Source organism: Trypanosoma brucei (genome assembly GCF_000002445.2).
Source record: "Trypanosoma brucei brucei TREU927 chromosome 11 chr11_scaffold01 genomic scaffold, whole genome shotgun sequence".
NCBI classification, from domain to species: Eukaryota; Euglenozoa; class Kinetoplastea; order Trypanosomatida; family Trypanosomatidae; genus Trypanosoma; species Trypanosoma brucei.
Window position 1 is genome coordinate 3,052,969 of NT_165288.1, and position 15,708 is coordinate 3,068,676.

Below are 15,708 nucleotides of genomic sequence, written 5' to 3' on the forward strand. Positions count from 1 at the left end.
GATTATATGTGGATCTGTTTCAACGGGATTGTTTGCTTTTGTTGTGTTTATACTTTCCCCCTGTTGTTATCGTTTCTTTGTCCGATTTATTATACAATATAAAGTTGCTTAGTTCTCTTTAATATTCACTTACCTTTCCTGCTACGTATGTATTTTCCTTTTTGTGATATGTAAGTTATGTCTATGCACTACGTGGTGTGTGTGTGTGTGTGTCTTGCTGGGGCATGTGGTTGTCCCTACTTTTGTCTTTGGAGAGGGGAGTTGTAAGTGGTGAATTAGAGATTCTGAAGCTCTCGTGGGCCGTGCCTCATGTCGGTCGCGTGGCTGTAACTTTGTCTTAGTGGTTTGCTTCTGCGCTTACTTTTCATCCCCTGTGTTGCAACGGTGTCAGTGTATGCCTGCATATGTATTTTCGTTTTCATACTTATATATATATACAAGACTTCGGGAGTTTGCTTGCACCCGAGATGCTGTTGCTAGTGTCGTCGTAGTGGCGGGTTCTATTCTACTAGGGGCTCGTCTCCTTTTTGTTATTCATGAACCTCAATCCGTGTTTTTAACGGGGAGCTCAGTCATTTCTACCGTCTCTCCCCGCCTTGTTTTGTGTATATGCCCAGAGGGGACAACAGGACACACAGGTAGGTGCTGTTCTTTTGCTTGGTGAGTATTTCGTTGCAACATGTTTAAACGCACCCGAGGTGAAGATGAAGTAGTTGAGGTGTACGCAACTCTACTACGGCAGAGTGGGGCTCGTGCCATTGAGCGTATACGTCAGCGACGTGGCAGCGGTACCAACAGCGTCATGCCGATTGATGCCCTCGTCATTCGTTACGCTATGTGGTTTCTTGATACGTCCGCGTTCCCCGCTGTCAGTTATGTAACGCAAGCGCAGCGGGTCGTGACGGAGGCGATTGAGCGCGTTTCGTACCCACAACATTTCAGTTTTATTCCACTTTCGACGCTTGTGGAATGTCTTGTGTCAGAGAACACAGCAGAGGTTATGCAACAGACAGTCGTCTCCATTGAAGAATTTATTGATGCTCGAGATGCGTTGGGAAGGTGGATTGACGAAAATATTGGTAACGCAGGCGGGGAACGGTACGAACGATACAACCATTACAGCGGCGGCGAAAAAGATGAAGAGGCTGAGATTGCTCTTGAGCGGGCGGGCATACTGTGGCGCAGTGCGTTGTACTGGGTGGCGGTATTTGAATACATTGAGGCCCTCTCGCTCAGCAGTGCTAAGGTAAATGTCTTCGCATTACGACCCAGGTATGAACAGGAGTTAATGAATCTGCTCAACTCTATTGCAGCACCCAAAGACTCGGTGTACTGGAAACGGCAACAGGGTGTGAATGCCCCTACCGACAATCTTTCGATGCTGCCATTAAGCGCGAGTGCCACTACCCGTGACGGTGGCGAAATAGCTGATAGCTCAACCGAAGGAGAGGACACGGAGAGGATGCAAGCAGACGGCGGTGACAACACTTCGTCTCGTGCAACAGAGCCGACTACGGCAACAAAGGAGGCGGATCCTAATGAGGTTGGTAGTGACGCCACTGATGGGATTGGCAAGCTTTTGGTCGATCTTATAGCACTTGTGAACTGTCCTTCTGAGACCCCTGGGTCTGGTACTAGAATAAACCCAATGTTTTACACCATGGTTCATGCACGGCTGAATGTTATTGCGGCCTGTGAACGCCTTAACCGCTTTGGTAGCTCTGCGCGTGTCGCTCCCCCGCCGCTCACCGCGTCATTGCAGTCGCTTCAATCTCAGCGTGAGGCTCTCAATGCTGGTCGGCATCGGCGTGATGCTCACTTAGAAACCAGTGGGGAAATTGGACTTCCGTTGGATTTTGTGCCAAGTGAGGCGTACCTGCGGGCGGCACTGGAGAGGGAAAATATCACGCTTGAGGAGGACGAGGAGCTTTTCAAGGATGAGATTGTAGACTACTATAAGCGTCAGCAACAGCATCAACATGCCCCACCACGCGATAGGAGTGGCCCAAAGGAGCCCACCGTCTTGATGAAACCGCATCGTTTCTGCAAGGTGAAGACAGGCTACACATGGACTCAGTACAATCGCACGCATTATGATGTACGCTCGAATCCCCCACCCCGAAGTGTGCTGTGGTATGAGTTTACCCTTTTTTACCCGGCACTCGCTAGCACGAAACGCGACATGAGCCGAATCTACCACATTGAAGACACATCCAGAGGATCCAAGGATGATTACTGTGTGTTGGTGTTCTCAGTGGGGCCACCGTATGCGGATGTGGCCTATCAAATTGTTCGAAAGCAGTGGGACCCACGCCCGGGAGGGGTTCGCGCAAGTTTTGACAGCAGCGGTACTTATCGGCTTTTCTTCCGCTTTACCAACAGCAATTATCGACGGTAGGGTGATTGGCCCCTGGGTTTCTGTTTCTTTATTTCCCCATGCGGGTGCCGTTGGCGATTGGTTCCCGAGACCCAAAGGTAAGTGCGTCTGTGCGTGGTGGGGATATGCATGCGGTGACACAACAGTACCTGACTCGTACAAAGATGTCACTAATGCTGGGGTTGTTTTTTGAATGCCAATATGTGTGGCATCTCCGTGTGTGCAGAGTACCACCACTGCGCCCTCTCTATTTCTTTTCCTCTCCTCCACCCTTCCAGTCAGCAGCAAACCGAATTGACTGTTTTGGCCTCCGATCGCTCGCCTGCTCATATTTTTTTCTTGCTTCTACCTCTCCACGGTTCTATTTGCACACATTGAGATCGAGACAACTTGATCTGAGCTTAGTTTTCCGGGAGGGACCTAAGCTCCCTTCCGCTCAGTCCATATAAGTAGATATATCTACACGAAATACGTTAGCGCGTTCGTCTAGCGGATCGAGGAAAAGATGACCATTCTCCACAATCCCGGTCTTCCACGTGTTCTCAATCGCATCACTCCACAGCGGCTTGAGCTAACGCTCATGCTGATAAAGGAGCGGAAAAAGAAACTGCGGTACCTTGGAAGTTACCTTCAGCACTACAACGATCGCACGTTTCTCTACAATGCCATGGGTGGCCTCAACGGCACGAAGTTTATCATTGAGAGGCACCACCACCGTGCACAGTACTGTCATCCAACACTTCACAATGAGCGGTATTCTGTTCGCACCATAAAGATGAAGGGTGCTCAGTTTGATCAAGTAGGGAACTTTACCCGCAACACATGGGATTGCTCTGTGGCGACGACAAATTTGTTCCAGGACGCCACATTTCGCCGTCACCTCAGTGCCATTCATAAGGACGAGGCGATTGCGCTGCTGGAAGGATGGGGTGTGAAGTATGTCCTGCTCGACGAGGTTCGCAAGCCGTCTGTTCAGGACAGTATTTATGTTCGGCATAACCTCTACATCCACAAGTTTCCACATATCCCCGATCCGGTCACTAATGTGTATCACGGTGATGCCGATTGGAAGTGGAAGGGAGATGAAAAGATTGATTATACCTCATACGGAGCGTCGACCAAAGATGAACGCAACACATTTCAGAGTCTGTGGTCAGCAGCTGTTAGAGAGTCCAAAGATTCAGGTGTAGCGAAGACGGTGCAGGCAGGGAAAAAGTTGTAGAAGCCAGTGTTTGATCGGATAGCAATTGAGGCATTTATAGGGAGGGTGTGGTATAAGTTAGGACGGTTGCAATAGCGACAATAGTAGTCTCTGTGTATGTGTGTTACTTGCCGGTCGCTGAGGCGACAGGAAAGGTTCAAAATGCGACTGTGGACGTACTGGGGATCGGGTGAGTAGCTTGTAAGAAAGAAGGCGGCCCGTCCGTACGGCGCTGCTGGTGCCGATATGTTAATGTTAGCGAAGGGTGGGGGCGTATGCACGGGATCGTGAGCGTCGTCAGCATTTCTGTTGCGATCGAGTATGTTACATTATTGTTAGTTTTAATCCGTTCTTATTACCGTTGCTCAGGTGTGTGTGGGTGTGGGTATACTTGTCTATATATTGGCTAGTGTTTACAAACGTCGAGTGTTTCGTTTACGTTTCGTGTTTGGGCCATCCCTGCATTCATTTCTTTGCAGGTAGGAGCTCATTTAATTTCTTTGTTCAAAAACGGAAGCACTTGTCTCTTTTCTCTACACGCACCCCTCTACGTAAAGTGTTTTGACCCCGATGCTCCAGTGGCCAGCTCTCATGCCCGTCAATGTAGCGATTCTGTGGAGGAGAACATCGAAGTACGTTGTAGTGAGTTAGGTGGATTACAAAATAGGGGAAGGGGGACGATGGAGGAGGTTGCATTTGGAGTGTGTTGGGCACCTCTTTTTCCCCTTTCACTTGATTCTTTCCCCTGTCTCCCCATTTTTTCTTTCGTGCCTTTTGAGTGAAGACCTGTAGGACAGAAACAGCTGCTATTTAGTTTTACATCTTAGCAATGTTGCGTGGCACTCGTGGGTTTTTGGCGGTCTCGCCGGGCGTTGGGATCGCCCCGGAGACAACTCCCGTGAAATATACTCCGATGATGCTGAACATACAGAACATGATGTGGTGGAATGGGAAGCGCAACCTCTATCGTGCCACGTATCGGGAGAAAACGTGGTATGAGATAAGCCGCACAGGTGCATTCACCAAAGGACGGCGGCCAGTAATGAGGCAGAAATATTCGCGTGAGGCGTTACAAGCGGCCCTAGCAATGGTGCCACCAGGGTTTGAGGTAGCTGATGTGCCACGGCCTCCGCAGAGGATTTTGGCGCAGTCAGAGGGTATCGTTGGTCGGTGGTATAGTAATTACTGGACTCTACATTCTATGAGGTATCAGTGCTTACTCGCCGGCGTAGAGTGGCCCCTCGGTGAGCGACAGCGACCGCGTACGAATTACGACGAACCGTTTTTCTTCGCAGACTTTGAGGAGAGCAAAGCAATACAGGACTACAGGAGTCGTTGGATCAACGTAAACCGGAGCCTGGTTGGTATGACGAAGCGTATGAAGGAGGCGGAGGAGGAGGCGCGCTACATGCAGTTCAGAAAATTGCAGGACACATTTTGGTCCAACCGCAAAGTTCTGGTTAACCGCGTGAAGTCGATGTATAATCAAGGTGCGAGAACCTCGGCTAAGGACATGCCCATCAAAACGATAAATATCAAGGCGTTTCTTTCGGAATAAGACAGTCAGTGTGAGTTTTGGGAAGGTAATACAACACGGTGGGTAAATGCGCAGTGTTGAGGAGGAGAGTTAACGCCAGAACCATCCTTCCTCCTTTTGACCGCGGTGCAAACCACACAAGCCTTCGCTTCTCACCGTTGTTTCTGTTTCGCAAAGCCATTGAGGATCAGTGCGGGGCTTTTCGTATCTGTTGTTGTTGACATTGTGTTCCTCAACATCGTGGAGGCTGCGTAATGTGTTTGCACAGCTGGTATGTGAAGTGCACCCTCAAAGGATTATGTGACCGCTTGACTTCTAGCCTGTTGCCGTGCTTGCGGTAACTCTATAGGGACCAGAGGTTTCGTCAACTTCGCTCAAATCCCACCTTCCCAAGCGTCCTCTTCAGGGCCTCTCGTTCAGTGGAGTTAGTCAGCCGTCCTTTCCCTCTTCCTTTATACCGTCAGGAATCCCTAGTGATTGCAATACATGAGAACCTACTGTGTATCGAGTGTAGGACTTTGGCGCGGGTGATGCGTAGGGATTGTTTGCGTATGTTTGCCACTTGGCAACTCGAAGCGGGGCCAACTTTCTTCGCTTCGTGTGATGAAGTTACTAAAGTAGTGGCAGATTTCATGTCACTGGCTTGCGTGAAATCCTCTTGCTGAGTGTTCGACAACCCTTGCATCCTACCGCTATTTCTTATTGACCTCACTGCTTCTTTTCTTGGTCTGCCGTCTCTTTTGTTTGTACGCATAAAGGGACGGCGCGGCTGCCGACTGTAGGGGAACATATATATATATATATATATATATATATATATTGGCACAGAAGCGAAGGATAGCTCATAGTATTAACGGTAGGGGTGGAAGTGCTAAGGCCGAACTAGCAAACGTGCGTTTTTATGGACCTCGTGCCAACAGGTGATGCCGCGGTCCCTCGTGAGGAGGTACCAGCATTTGTCGAAGTGGACGATTATGGTAACCGGGTGCGGGATATTGTGTACATCTTCCTTGGTCGACTAATCGATCCGTCTTTGCGGCCACCAGGGGCTACAGACCCCGATGCGTTAGAAAGGTTGCAGTATATCGTCCGACAGCTAGAACGTATCAGCACTTGCACTGACTGGTCTACATGCGTGGTGCGGTGGAATGACTTTCGTCTCTTCGATGAGGATGCTAGCTCCACCATTGAGGAAAACTATCAACGCTTCTCGCCCTTCATGGACGCTGCACTGCATCAGGTCCTATCGCAGTATTATGCGGAGGACTATGTGAACCGCGGCAGGTGTAGCCCCAATCTTGTCTTTTCTTACGTTCCGCGTTGTTTAAGTGTTCGCATTCTGCGTGCATCGCTTGTGGGGCAGTTGTGCTCTATCAAAGGTGTAGTCACGCGTACGTCACAGGTTCGTCCCGAGCTTCTTGTGGGTGTGTTCCGTTGTAATGATTGTGGAACTGAGAGTAGTGCGATCCCCCAGCAGTTTCACTACACGGAACCTCCAGCATGCCGAAATCCCCAATGCGAAAACAAAAACCGTTTTCAGTTGCTTCCAACACATCCGCAAACAAAGTTTGGCGATTGGCAGAAAATCCGTTTGCAGGAGGATACAAACAATATCCCCGCAGGTTGCATGCCACGCACGATGGAGCTCATCGCCCGCAACGATGCTGTGGAAGTAGCGAAGCCCGGTGACCGGATTGTGGCCGTGGGATGCCCCATCGTCGTACCGGAAGTGATGAAACTGTTCAACCAGGCGAACCGACGCGAGGTCCAGCGCGAGATGTCTAGCACTCAACGTGCTCATCAGGAGGCACAGCAGAATCTGGAGGGTGCCACCGGCCTTCGCGCACTTGGTGTTCGTGAACTCAACTACCGCATGTGTTTTTTAGCTACTACCATAACAAGCGCCAATGGAGATGATCGCAAGATGACGGAGGCGATTAAGGATTCCGGAGATGGTGCTGCAGAGCGAGAACAGGTTAGTCTCACTGCTGCTGAGATGCAGAAGGTGCAGTTGATGCGTGGTAGTGCCAACCTTCTGAAAGCGCTCACGGGTTGCATTGCACCGAATATCTTCAAGCATGACGTTGTGAAACTAGGACTCCTGCTTCAAATGGTTGGTGGTGTTTCCAAGAACACGGTGGAGCGGATCGGGTTGCGCGGTGACATCAATGTTTGCATTGTTGGGGACCCATCTACTGCCAAATCTCAATTCTTGAAGTGGGTAGCAAGTAATGTCACGCGCGGTGTGTACACTAGCGGTAAAGCCTCCACGGCCAGTGGTCTGACGGCAACAGTTACACGGGACGCAGACACAGGTGACCGTACCATTGAGGCTGGCGCGCTTATGCTTAGTGACCGCGGTGTTTGCTGCATTGATGAATTTGACAAGATGGACGTGAAGGATCAAGTAGCGATACACGAAGCGATGGAGCAGCAGACAATTTCCATAGCCAAAGCCGGTATCAAAGCGACTCTTAGCGCGAGGACGTCGCTCCTTGCAGCCATGAACCCTATTGGTGGAAAGTACGACCGCCGGAAGCCGCTGCAGAAGAACGTGGCGATGACAGCGCCAATTATGTCGCGTTTTGACCTAATGTTTGTGATAGTTGACGAGTCCAGCGACGATGCAGATTTCGCCATTGCGGACCAACTTCTGCGTCTGCATCGATTTGGCGATAGCGCCGTTCGTCCACCCTTTTCGACTGAAGACTGTCAGCTCTACCTTCGTTATGCGCGCTCCCTTACCCCACGCCTAAAGGAGGAGGCGGTTCACCTCATTGTGGCAGCGTACCGTGATATGCGTCTGCAAGATTCGCTCTCGAACCGTAGTAAAGTATACCGCGTTACCACACGTTTGCTAGAGAGTATGATCCGACTCTCGGAGGCCACAGCAAAACTGTACCTGAGTGAGGATGTTGAAGAAGCGCATGTGGAAGTGGCACTCGAGCTGATGCGACAGTCATTATCGACGCTTGATATGACGGAAGTAGAGCTTGTTGGTACCGTAGAACCGTTTGATGTGGCAGCTGTTGGGATTAAGCCTGAACCACACGAAGAGCAGCAGCCGCAGCAGCAGCCAGAACCACGATTGGATTCCACTCGTGGGGATGATGGGGCTGGGCAACGGACCATAGCGCGGCGGAAGGGTAAGAAAGGTGTCTCGGCATCGACTGCCGAGAGAGGTGTTAGCGGTGGAGTCCCTGGCCAAGCCCCTCAGAAGACTGTGATTAGCGCAGACCACTACTATGGAATCGTCAACCGCATTGTGACGAGGATTCAGGCCCTTGGGGAATCCAATCCCCCATCCCGTGCGGAACTGGTAGCGTGGTATATGGAGCAGGTTCACTCACTTAACAAATCGCAGTTGGAAGCAGAGCTTCGTTATGTGAATCTTGTTATCCAGAAGATGCTGAAAGACGGCAATCTTCTTGAGGTTGAGCTGAATGACGGAGAGGGGAGCAAAATCTTTCTTGACCCAAACTATAACCCAGATATTACGAAGCAGTAGGTGCACGGGCGATCTGCGCATGCTGTCCGCTTATTCGTTGTGTGCTTGCACGTGTGCCACGGTCAGCTATTGGTGCTTGACGACCCATAGAAAAGTGAAGCGTCATTGGAGAAAATATAGAACATGTCAACTCATAGTGGTTTAACCTCCTGTATCCCGTCATTCTTCATCCTTGTGCGTCTCTTTGTGGACCGCTTGACTCTCCACACTTCTTTGATACTTGCACCGTGAACCGCGTTTCATCCCTCAAATGTCTTCTTTTTTTAGCGGGGGGGGCAAGCGTAGTTCCACCACGTAGTGCAGAGGGTTAGTAGCATCCCTCTATTCCTTACCGTTTTTGTTACTCGGCTGAGAATGGGGGAGCCAGGGGTTGTCATACCAAAAGTAGGTGAGAGATTTGTTGGTGAAGATGGGTCCGTTTCTGTGGTCCTTGCTGACACTGTAGATGAGGACTATGTGCCAACGCAGGAGGAAATAGAGGGATTTGCTGAGTGGATGGGGATGAACCTGCCGGAAGATAATGAGTTTCTTCACATTGCTGTTGAGGGTCTGAAGGCGCCGCTTCCAAAAAACTGGCGCCCTTGTCGTACCGAGGATGATGAGGTGTACTACTTCAACTTCAAAACTGGCGAAAGCACCTGGTGTCATCCAATGGATGAGGTACATCGAGAGAGATTTCGAAAGGCGAAGGAGCAAAAACAAAACTTAGGTGTGGGGGGTACCACGAGTAGGGACAGAAGTGCCAACATTGTGAGCGGTACGTCAACGACGGCGCAGAGGGGTGCTATGGGGAACGCAGTGGGGAGTGCACTGGCCACCCCTACTAACTTACAGGGAGGAAGGCTGGAAAAGCTATCGCCCGCGTTAGGGACAAAGTACGCACCACTACGTTCTCCACCGCTATCCGGTGGCGCGACTACGTCGTCATTCCTCAGTAGTAATATAACCACTGGAGGCACCGCTGCTGGAGGGCCGTTGGATCGCGGTAGTGAGAGTGGTGGCACCGGCGGTGGTAAGCGGCGGTTTGTTTCGGAGACGGAAGAAGCCCTTGAAAAAAGGATCCGTCAGGAGCGGGAGGAAGCGTTCTTGGAAGAACAGAAGAAGGCCGAAGCGACGATACAAGAGCGTCGGATGAACATGCAGCGTTCCCACGAAGAAGAGGTGAAGAAACTTCGAGCCGAGACGGAGGCAAAACTGGCGGAGCTGCGTGCCAACAGGCCTAATAATGGTGCAGAAGCAGTAAAGAAAAAGGAGATGGAGGCATTGTGGACGGAGCGTCTTGACGAGGTGAAAAGAGAGGGAGAGGGTCTTGAGAAGAAGTTGGCCTCACTTCGTGAGGAAAATGAACAACGTATTGCAGCGGAGGTAAAGAAAATTGAGGCAAAAGCTTCCGCAGATTTGGAGGCCAAGGTGAAACGCATCGAGGCAGATGGGGCTGCGGCTCTAGAGAAGGCGAAACGAGAGGCGCAGGCGGCACTCTCCGCGAAGAAGAATGAGCTGCAGAAAAAAGCACGAGAAGAGCTTGAAAAGCTTAAAAAAGAGGTTGAAAAGCAACACAGTGATGACATGGCGGCACTTGAACGGAAATTCTCTTCTGACGGACATCAGTCTCAAGTCAAGTCGGCCGCATCCACGGCAGCGCCTTCTCATGCCACCGATGTGGAGTCACGCATCGCCGCCATTCGTGAGAAGGAGAAGCAGGAAGTTTCTGCCATTCAGAAGCGCTCGGAGGAGGAAAAGGCTGCCTTGCGCCGTTCTATGGATGAGGCCATTGGTGCTTTACGTCGGGAGATACACGACATTCAACAGGCTGCCGCTTCCGAAGCCGTACCTGCAGCCAGAAATTCCGGTCCAAGCAGTGTGGAGCTTGAAGAGGTACGACGCCGTTGGCGAGCGGAGGAGGCACGACGGATGCAACTTCTTGCTGAGGACCGCCGCGCAAAGGTTTTAGCGCAGGAAAAGTCTTTGGAGACATCCTCTTCGCTTCCAAAATCGTCGGCGGCACAGGAGGTAACGGCAGACCAATCGCTAAAGATGCGTGCGATACTGACAGCAAAAGAGAAGGAGCATCAGGAAACGGAGGCGCTTCTCCGTTCGACTCTGCAAGAAGAACTTACGCGCACTAGTTTGTCTCTGGACGCACAACTTGAAGCGGCCGTCGCCGATGCATTTAAGGTATTTGTTAGGTCTACTGAGGTGTCACGCCGATTCGAGAAGGAGGACTTTGAGCGTCGGAGGGCTAGTAATTCTGTGGCACAAGTTGCGAAGGAGGGAAAAGGCATGGATAGTAAACCGAAGGTGAGTGAGGGTGCGTCCTTTGATGCAGAAGAATTGCTCCAAAAGAAGGTGGAAGAAGCAGTTGGTGAGGCTCTGCAAAATATGAGGGCAGACCATGAAAATGCGTTGCGCCGGCTGAGGCAGCGGTACGAGGAGGAGCGTAGGATGCTCATTGCCTCAGTAGATGAAGAAGTGAGCACAATGGAAGAAAAGGAACGTCAACAGATCGACCAGAAGTTGAAGGGTCAAACAAGAGATTATGAGCCAGGAGCAGGAAACGCGACAACAAGGACCGCTGGAGGGACATCCACCTCAATCGGTGTTCCCCTGGGGTTATTGCAGCAGCGTCTTACGTCTATTGAGGCTGCGTACTCCAACCAAATCCAAGACTTAGAGGCTGATCTCATGTCGCTTAATTCAGCGATACGTATGATGGATGAGCTGCCCAACTTCCTGGGTCAGAGAGCATCTAAGAATCAAGAGACAGATTTCACGCGCTGTGGCAGTCATATGGAACCAGGAAACAGTTTCAGGTACGTCCCGTCAACAGGGAAACATGCTCTACCCACTGGAAAGGGAGGAGCTTCACCCTCCACCATGTTTTCTTCTGAGGCTCGTCTCTTTCTTGCTGGTCAGTTCCGAGATTTCTCTGCGCGCCGGGACGCGCTTCAGGCAGCTCGTGAAGAGTGGTACGCCAACGCTATGGAAGCTGCAGCACCTGTTCCCGCCGTTGGTAGCGGCCCGCTAGCTGACACAGCGGGGTTAAGTGACGTGCACACGCATATGATCAGCCTCATTGGCTCCCTGGGTGGTCGCCTGGAGCGCATAATGCGTCGTGTGAATGCACTTCAGGCGTACACAGAAGGAAAGCGCTTATCCCCACCTCGTCAACGGCGGCGGATGCGTCACGGCTCAGCGGCCCGCCATGACAAAAAAACCAAGTCGACCCACAAAAAGCATCGGCACGCTAAGGCGCCCACGGGTCATCCGCACGGTAGTCTTATTCAGAAATGGAGCCGCATTCTCTCCGAACTTTCCTCTCCACCAGTCACTGGCGGGGAGCTTTCAGCATTTCTTCGGCACTTGGGAAGGGACTGAGTGCCAGATGAATAGAAAGGGGGTGCCCAGTTGAGAGGGCTTAGAAAAAATGTGGATTTGCTCTCTGATTATAACTCCTCTCGTTCTATTTTGCGTAATCATCACCCTTGGCACTTTCAATGCATGTGCGTTTGGCGGTGCTCCTTGTTTGGTCGGCTGCGGTTAGTGTCTGACAATTCACGTAGGGTCGTGCAAAAAGAAACTAACCTCGGCAGCTTTTTGCAGTAACGACTTCTGCAACTGGTCCAAGGAGTTGGTTTCCAATCATTGGCCCATGCACACTTTATGGAAAAAAAAAGAGGGCAGTCGAAGCCCTTCTTCCTCTCTTCTTCTTCACTTTCCCGTTCTTGTATCACACCAACGGCAAAATATCATTCTTCTTGGCACCCTGTGCCCCCATTTCTTCTTACGATTCTTCTTTGCCACTATACGAAACCAGGCAGCCAACACATGCTAGCACCTAGAGGCTCTGTCGCAAAGGAAGGAGACGTCGTGTTGCTCTTCCGCGGTCACCTTCAATTTACACCATTACTCCTGCAGCGCGGGGCGATGCTGCACTGCAAGGATGGGAAGTTCATGCACGATGACATTATTGGCTGCCCGTTGGGAACACGTGTCATGGGTCGGAGCAACTTGAAGAATGACCCCCGTGGGGCGCCCAGTGTGCTTGTGATGCAGAACTGCGCAGACCTGTGGACAGTTGCGGTGCCTCACCGCACACAAATAATCTACGACACAGATATTGCCGTCATCGTGTTCAACCTGCGGCTGCGACCGGGCCATCGTGTAGCCGAAGCAGGAACTGGAAGTGGTTCGCTCACTCATTCCTTAGCCAGGACTGTTGCTCCGGACGGTATTGTGTATACGTATGATTTTCACAAGAAACGGTGTCTCGAGGCACTGCAGGAGTTCCGCCGTAATGGTTTGCCAGCGTCTCTTGTGCGTTGCAACTGGCGGGACGTATGTGTTACAGCGAGTGGATCGGATGAAAGTGTAATGACCGGTATGCAGCTGCCTGACGCAGCCCAAAGTGAGAACAAAGGAGAGGATAAAGAGGAGCCAGAACCGGGCTACGGTCTTCCGAAGCATCATGTTGACGCTGTCTTTCTCGATGTTCCGTCGCCATGGCTGGCGATTGACAATGTGCTGCACGTACTTCGACCTGGTGGGATGCTTTGCACATTTTCACCATGCATTGAACAGACGCAGCGCACAGCCCAGCGGCTGCGGCAGGCACCACAGGAGTTCATTGACATACGCACGGTCGAGGTTGTACGGAAGTTTATTAATCCCGTTTGCAGGAAGCGCAATCATTCAGAGGGAACTGAGGGGGAAAGTAACAACAAGCCAACATGTCGCTTTAAGTTCCGCCCTGCACTGGTGTCGATGGGTCACACGGCGTACCTCACGTTCGCCCGGCGGCGGCTGGAGCGCATTCCAGTGGTAGACACGGTGGAGGCATCTGCCGCGGCAACCAACACGGCCTCCTCCTCTCAGGACGTTACCGCTGGTGGTGGTGTGAACACTGGTACAATCTAAAAGTAACTGTACCGTTGTTAACGTGATGTGCTTCCTGGTTTCTGGTGCTGAAAGCTAACAGCATTGGGTGGTAAGCCAAAGATCCTCCAGTTACTCTTCAAATGTTTCCTCTCTTTCATGGGGCACAACAACGCCTGCACGATTACGTTTAGCCTCTAGTTAAAGGAGCTGGGCGAAGGTTAGTAGCAGCAGCTGTACCTTTGGTGTGATGGACTTCAAACGACAGCTGGCCTCTGCGTTGGTGCTGAACGTGGTGCTAAAGGTTTTCACCTTCCTTCTAACTGCTGGCGTCACACGACAACTTGCACCAAATGAAAACGGCGTCAATTTCTCTTTTCAATTGTACTTCAATACCGTGCTTTTTCTCGCAAGAGAGTCGGTGCGTAGTGTAAACGCACGACACAATCTGCGTGAAAAGTCAGGAAGTGGTGGGGCAGCTCTAAAAGTAATGAACTGTGCGGCTATTTCGCTTCCTCTCGGCCTCCTAGTGGTCCTCGTGCTGGAGCTCCTACACGGTTTCCGCATTACACTGTTTCCCTCTTTGGCTGCCCTTGCGAACGTTGGGAGTGTGTCTGCTGCATCTGCAGAGGCACAAGGCCCCGGGATGGACGGGGGCACATTGGGGTTACCTGAGGTGGTACAGGTGATAAGTGTCATTGCCGCGCTGTCTATTGAACCTTGCTTAGCCGTTGCTCAGTCACTTGATAATGTTCGGACAGTTGTCACCTCGGAGTTTTGGGCGTTACTGGCGCGACTTACAGCAACAATTTCAATTTTGTGGTGGTATGGTTCCTTAAGTGGGCATCCGTGGATAACGCGAATGTGTTTTTCAGTTGCGAATCTCTCCGATGCTTTGGCCACAGTGGCGTACTTTCTTTGCCTATGGAATGCTCCTAACCAAGAAAGGGGTCGCAAAGCCGCCGGTGGTGGTGGTTGTGAGGGGGACGAAGATGGTGAGGCGGCCACATCCATGTACCAGGTGCGAGTCATTGCGGCGCGTGTCTTATGGGGAGATACGGTCCAGACGAAAACGAGTGCGCGGTCGCACCCATTGCGTGAATGCCTACCTTGGTGTTATCTTTCCCTTCATTCGATGCATGATGTGTTGCTGCGTGAGTTCCGCCTGTTTCTTCAATTTTTTCGAGAAAGTTGCCTGCGACTTCTACTGACTGAGGGAGAGCACTTTGCCCTCGCTGCAATGGGCTCGGCCGCAGCTGTAGGCCAATACAGTGTTGTCACAAATTTGGGCTCACTTATCGTCCGCCTTGTTTTCCGGGTGTGGGAGACGGCTTGCTTTGCCAGGTGGAGCCGAGACATTGCTGCTGGTCGCATGGCTGATGCCTCGGTGCTCCTGTTTGTTATGCTTCGTGTGTCGCTGTACTTTGGCGCTGTTGCAATACTTCTGGGGCCACCACTGGCGGAACTGGTTCTTCTTCGACTTTTCACGCGGCGTTGGGCCACGGCAGAAACTGTTCGGGCGTTACAGTTGTACTGCTACCAGCTCCCCCTGATGGGTTGGTACGGCTTGCTCGATGCCTTTGTAAGGGCCACAGCGTCTCCGCGAGTACTACGATTAGCACAACAGGTACTGGTCGTTCAGGCAGCAGTATACGTTGCGTTTTGCTTTGCGGCGTTGCGACTGCATTGGGTCGGCGATCCAGTGGCAGGGCTTATCGTTGCCAACGGTATCAGTACCGGATTGCGCTGCGCCACATCTCTCTGGATGATTATCAAAACCCCCGGGAGACCTCAGCAAGAAAGTCGTCGTTTCGAAGTACAATTGCGGGACTTTTCAGCGGTATTCGACTCGCGAATTGCAACTGTTTGGTTTCTTCTTTTTGGGTGTACGAGGATGCTCCTGCCGTTCATCTCTTTGACGACCTCGGGTGTGGTTAGTGTTGTATTGTTTTTTCCACTCTTTGCCGCATCCGTCCTTCGATGGGATCCCGAAACCCGCGTCGTGGTGAAGGCGCTGGTTCTCAGCTCAAAAAGAAGCGGCGAGTAGTCTAAGGTGGGAATAATGAAGCAGTACACCAGCTATTCATCTTATACACGCTAACCACCGTGTTTGTGTGGCAGACGCCAACCAGTAAGTATAACTTGTAGGAAAATATTACTGTGTCTTGCACATGCATATACATATATATGTACATATACTTTTTTTCTTGTGC

General features: G+C 51.3%; 7 protein-coding genes across 7 annotated transcripts, besides 2 other annotated features; all 7 read left to right on the top strand.

The window, feature by feature from the left end:
- Nucleotides 1-679: 679 nt before the first annotated feature.
- On the top strand, nucleotides 680-2,398 carry Tb11.01.3480 (hypothetical protein, conserved; the record flags this gene model as incomplete). Its single annotated transcript, XM_824131.1, has 1 exon — nucleotides 680-2,398. The coding sequence occupies one exon, from the start codon at nucleotides 680-682 to the stop codon at nucleotides 2,396-2,398; it is 1,719 nt and encodes a 572-aa protein (XP_829224.1).
- A 484-nt stretch (nucleotides 2,399-2,882) lies between these two features.
- On the top strand, nucleotides 2,883-3,599 carry Tb11.01.3490 (hypothetical protein, conserved; the record flags this gene model as incomplete). Its single annotated transcript, XM_824132.1, has 1 exon — nucleotides 2,883-3,599. The coding sequence occupies one exon, from the start codon at nucleotides 2,883-2,885 to the stop codon at nucleotides 3,597-3,599; it is 717 nt and encodes a 238-aa protein (XP_829225.1).
- An 808-nt stretch (nucleotides 3,600-4,407) lies between these two features.
- Tb11.01.3500 (hypothetical protein, conserved) lies at nucleotides 4,408-5,136 on the top strand (the record flags this gene model as incomplete). Its single annotated transcript, XM_824133.1, has 1 exon — nucleotides 4,408-5,136. The coding sequence occupies one exon, from the start codon at nucleotides 4,408-4,410 to the stop codon at nucleotides 5,134-5,136; it is 729 nt and encodes a 242-aa protein (XP_829226.1).
- Nucleotides 5,137-5,903: 767 nt separating this feature from the next.
- Nucleotides 5,904-5,935: a microsatellite.
- An 81-nt stretch (nucleotides 5,936-6,016) lies between these two features.
- Nucleotides 6,017-8,623, top strand: Tb11.01.3510 (minichromosome maintenance complex subunit; the record flags this gene model as incomplete). The annotated part of the gene is made up of 1 exon (XM_824134.1): nucleotides 6,017-8,623. One exon carries the CDS (start codon nucleotides 6,017-6,019, stop codon nucleotides 8,621-8,623), a length of 2,607 nt encoding a protein of 868 aa, XP_829227.1.
- A 354-nt stretch (nucleotides 8,624-8,977) lies between these two features.
- On the top strand, nucleotides 8,978-11,998 carry Tb11.01.3520 (hypothetical protein, conserved; the record flags this gene model as incomplete). The annotated part of the gene is made up of 1 exon (XM_824135.1): nucleotides 8,978-11,998. One exon carries the CDS (start codon nucleotides 8,978-8,980, stop codon nucleotides 11,996-11,998), a length of 3,021 nt encoding a protein of 1,006 aa, XP_829228.1.
- A 285-nt stretch (nucleotides 11,999-12,283) lies between these two features.
- Tb11.01.3530 (hypothetical protein, conserved) lies at nucleotides 12,284-13,537 on the top strand (the record flags this gene model as incomplete). The annotated part of the gene is made up of 1 exon (XM_824136.1): nucleotides 12,284-13,537. One exon carries the CDS (start codon nucleotides 12,284-12,286, stop codon nucleotides 13,535-13,537), a length of 1,254 nt encoding a protein of 417 aa, XP_829229.1.
- A 208-nt stretch (nucleotides 13,538-13,745) lies between these two features.
- Tb11.01.3540 (hypothetical protein, conserved) lies at nucleotides 13,746-15,542 on the top strand (the record flags this gene model as incomplete). Its single annotated transcript, XM_824137.1, has 1 exon — nucleotides 13,746-15,542. The coding sequence occupies one exon, from the start codon at nucleotides 13,746-13,748 to the stop codon at nucleotides 15,540-15,542; it is 1,797 nt and encodes a 598-aa protein (XP_829230.1).
- Nucleotides 15,543-15,663: 121 nt separating this feature from the next.
- Nucleotides 15,664-15,694: a microsatellite.
- Nucleotides 15,695-15,708: the final 14 nt, after the last annotated feature.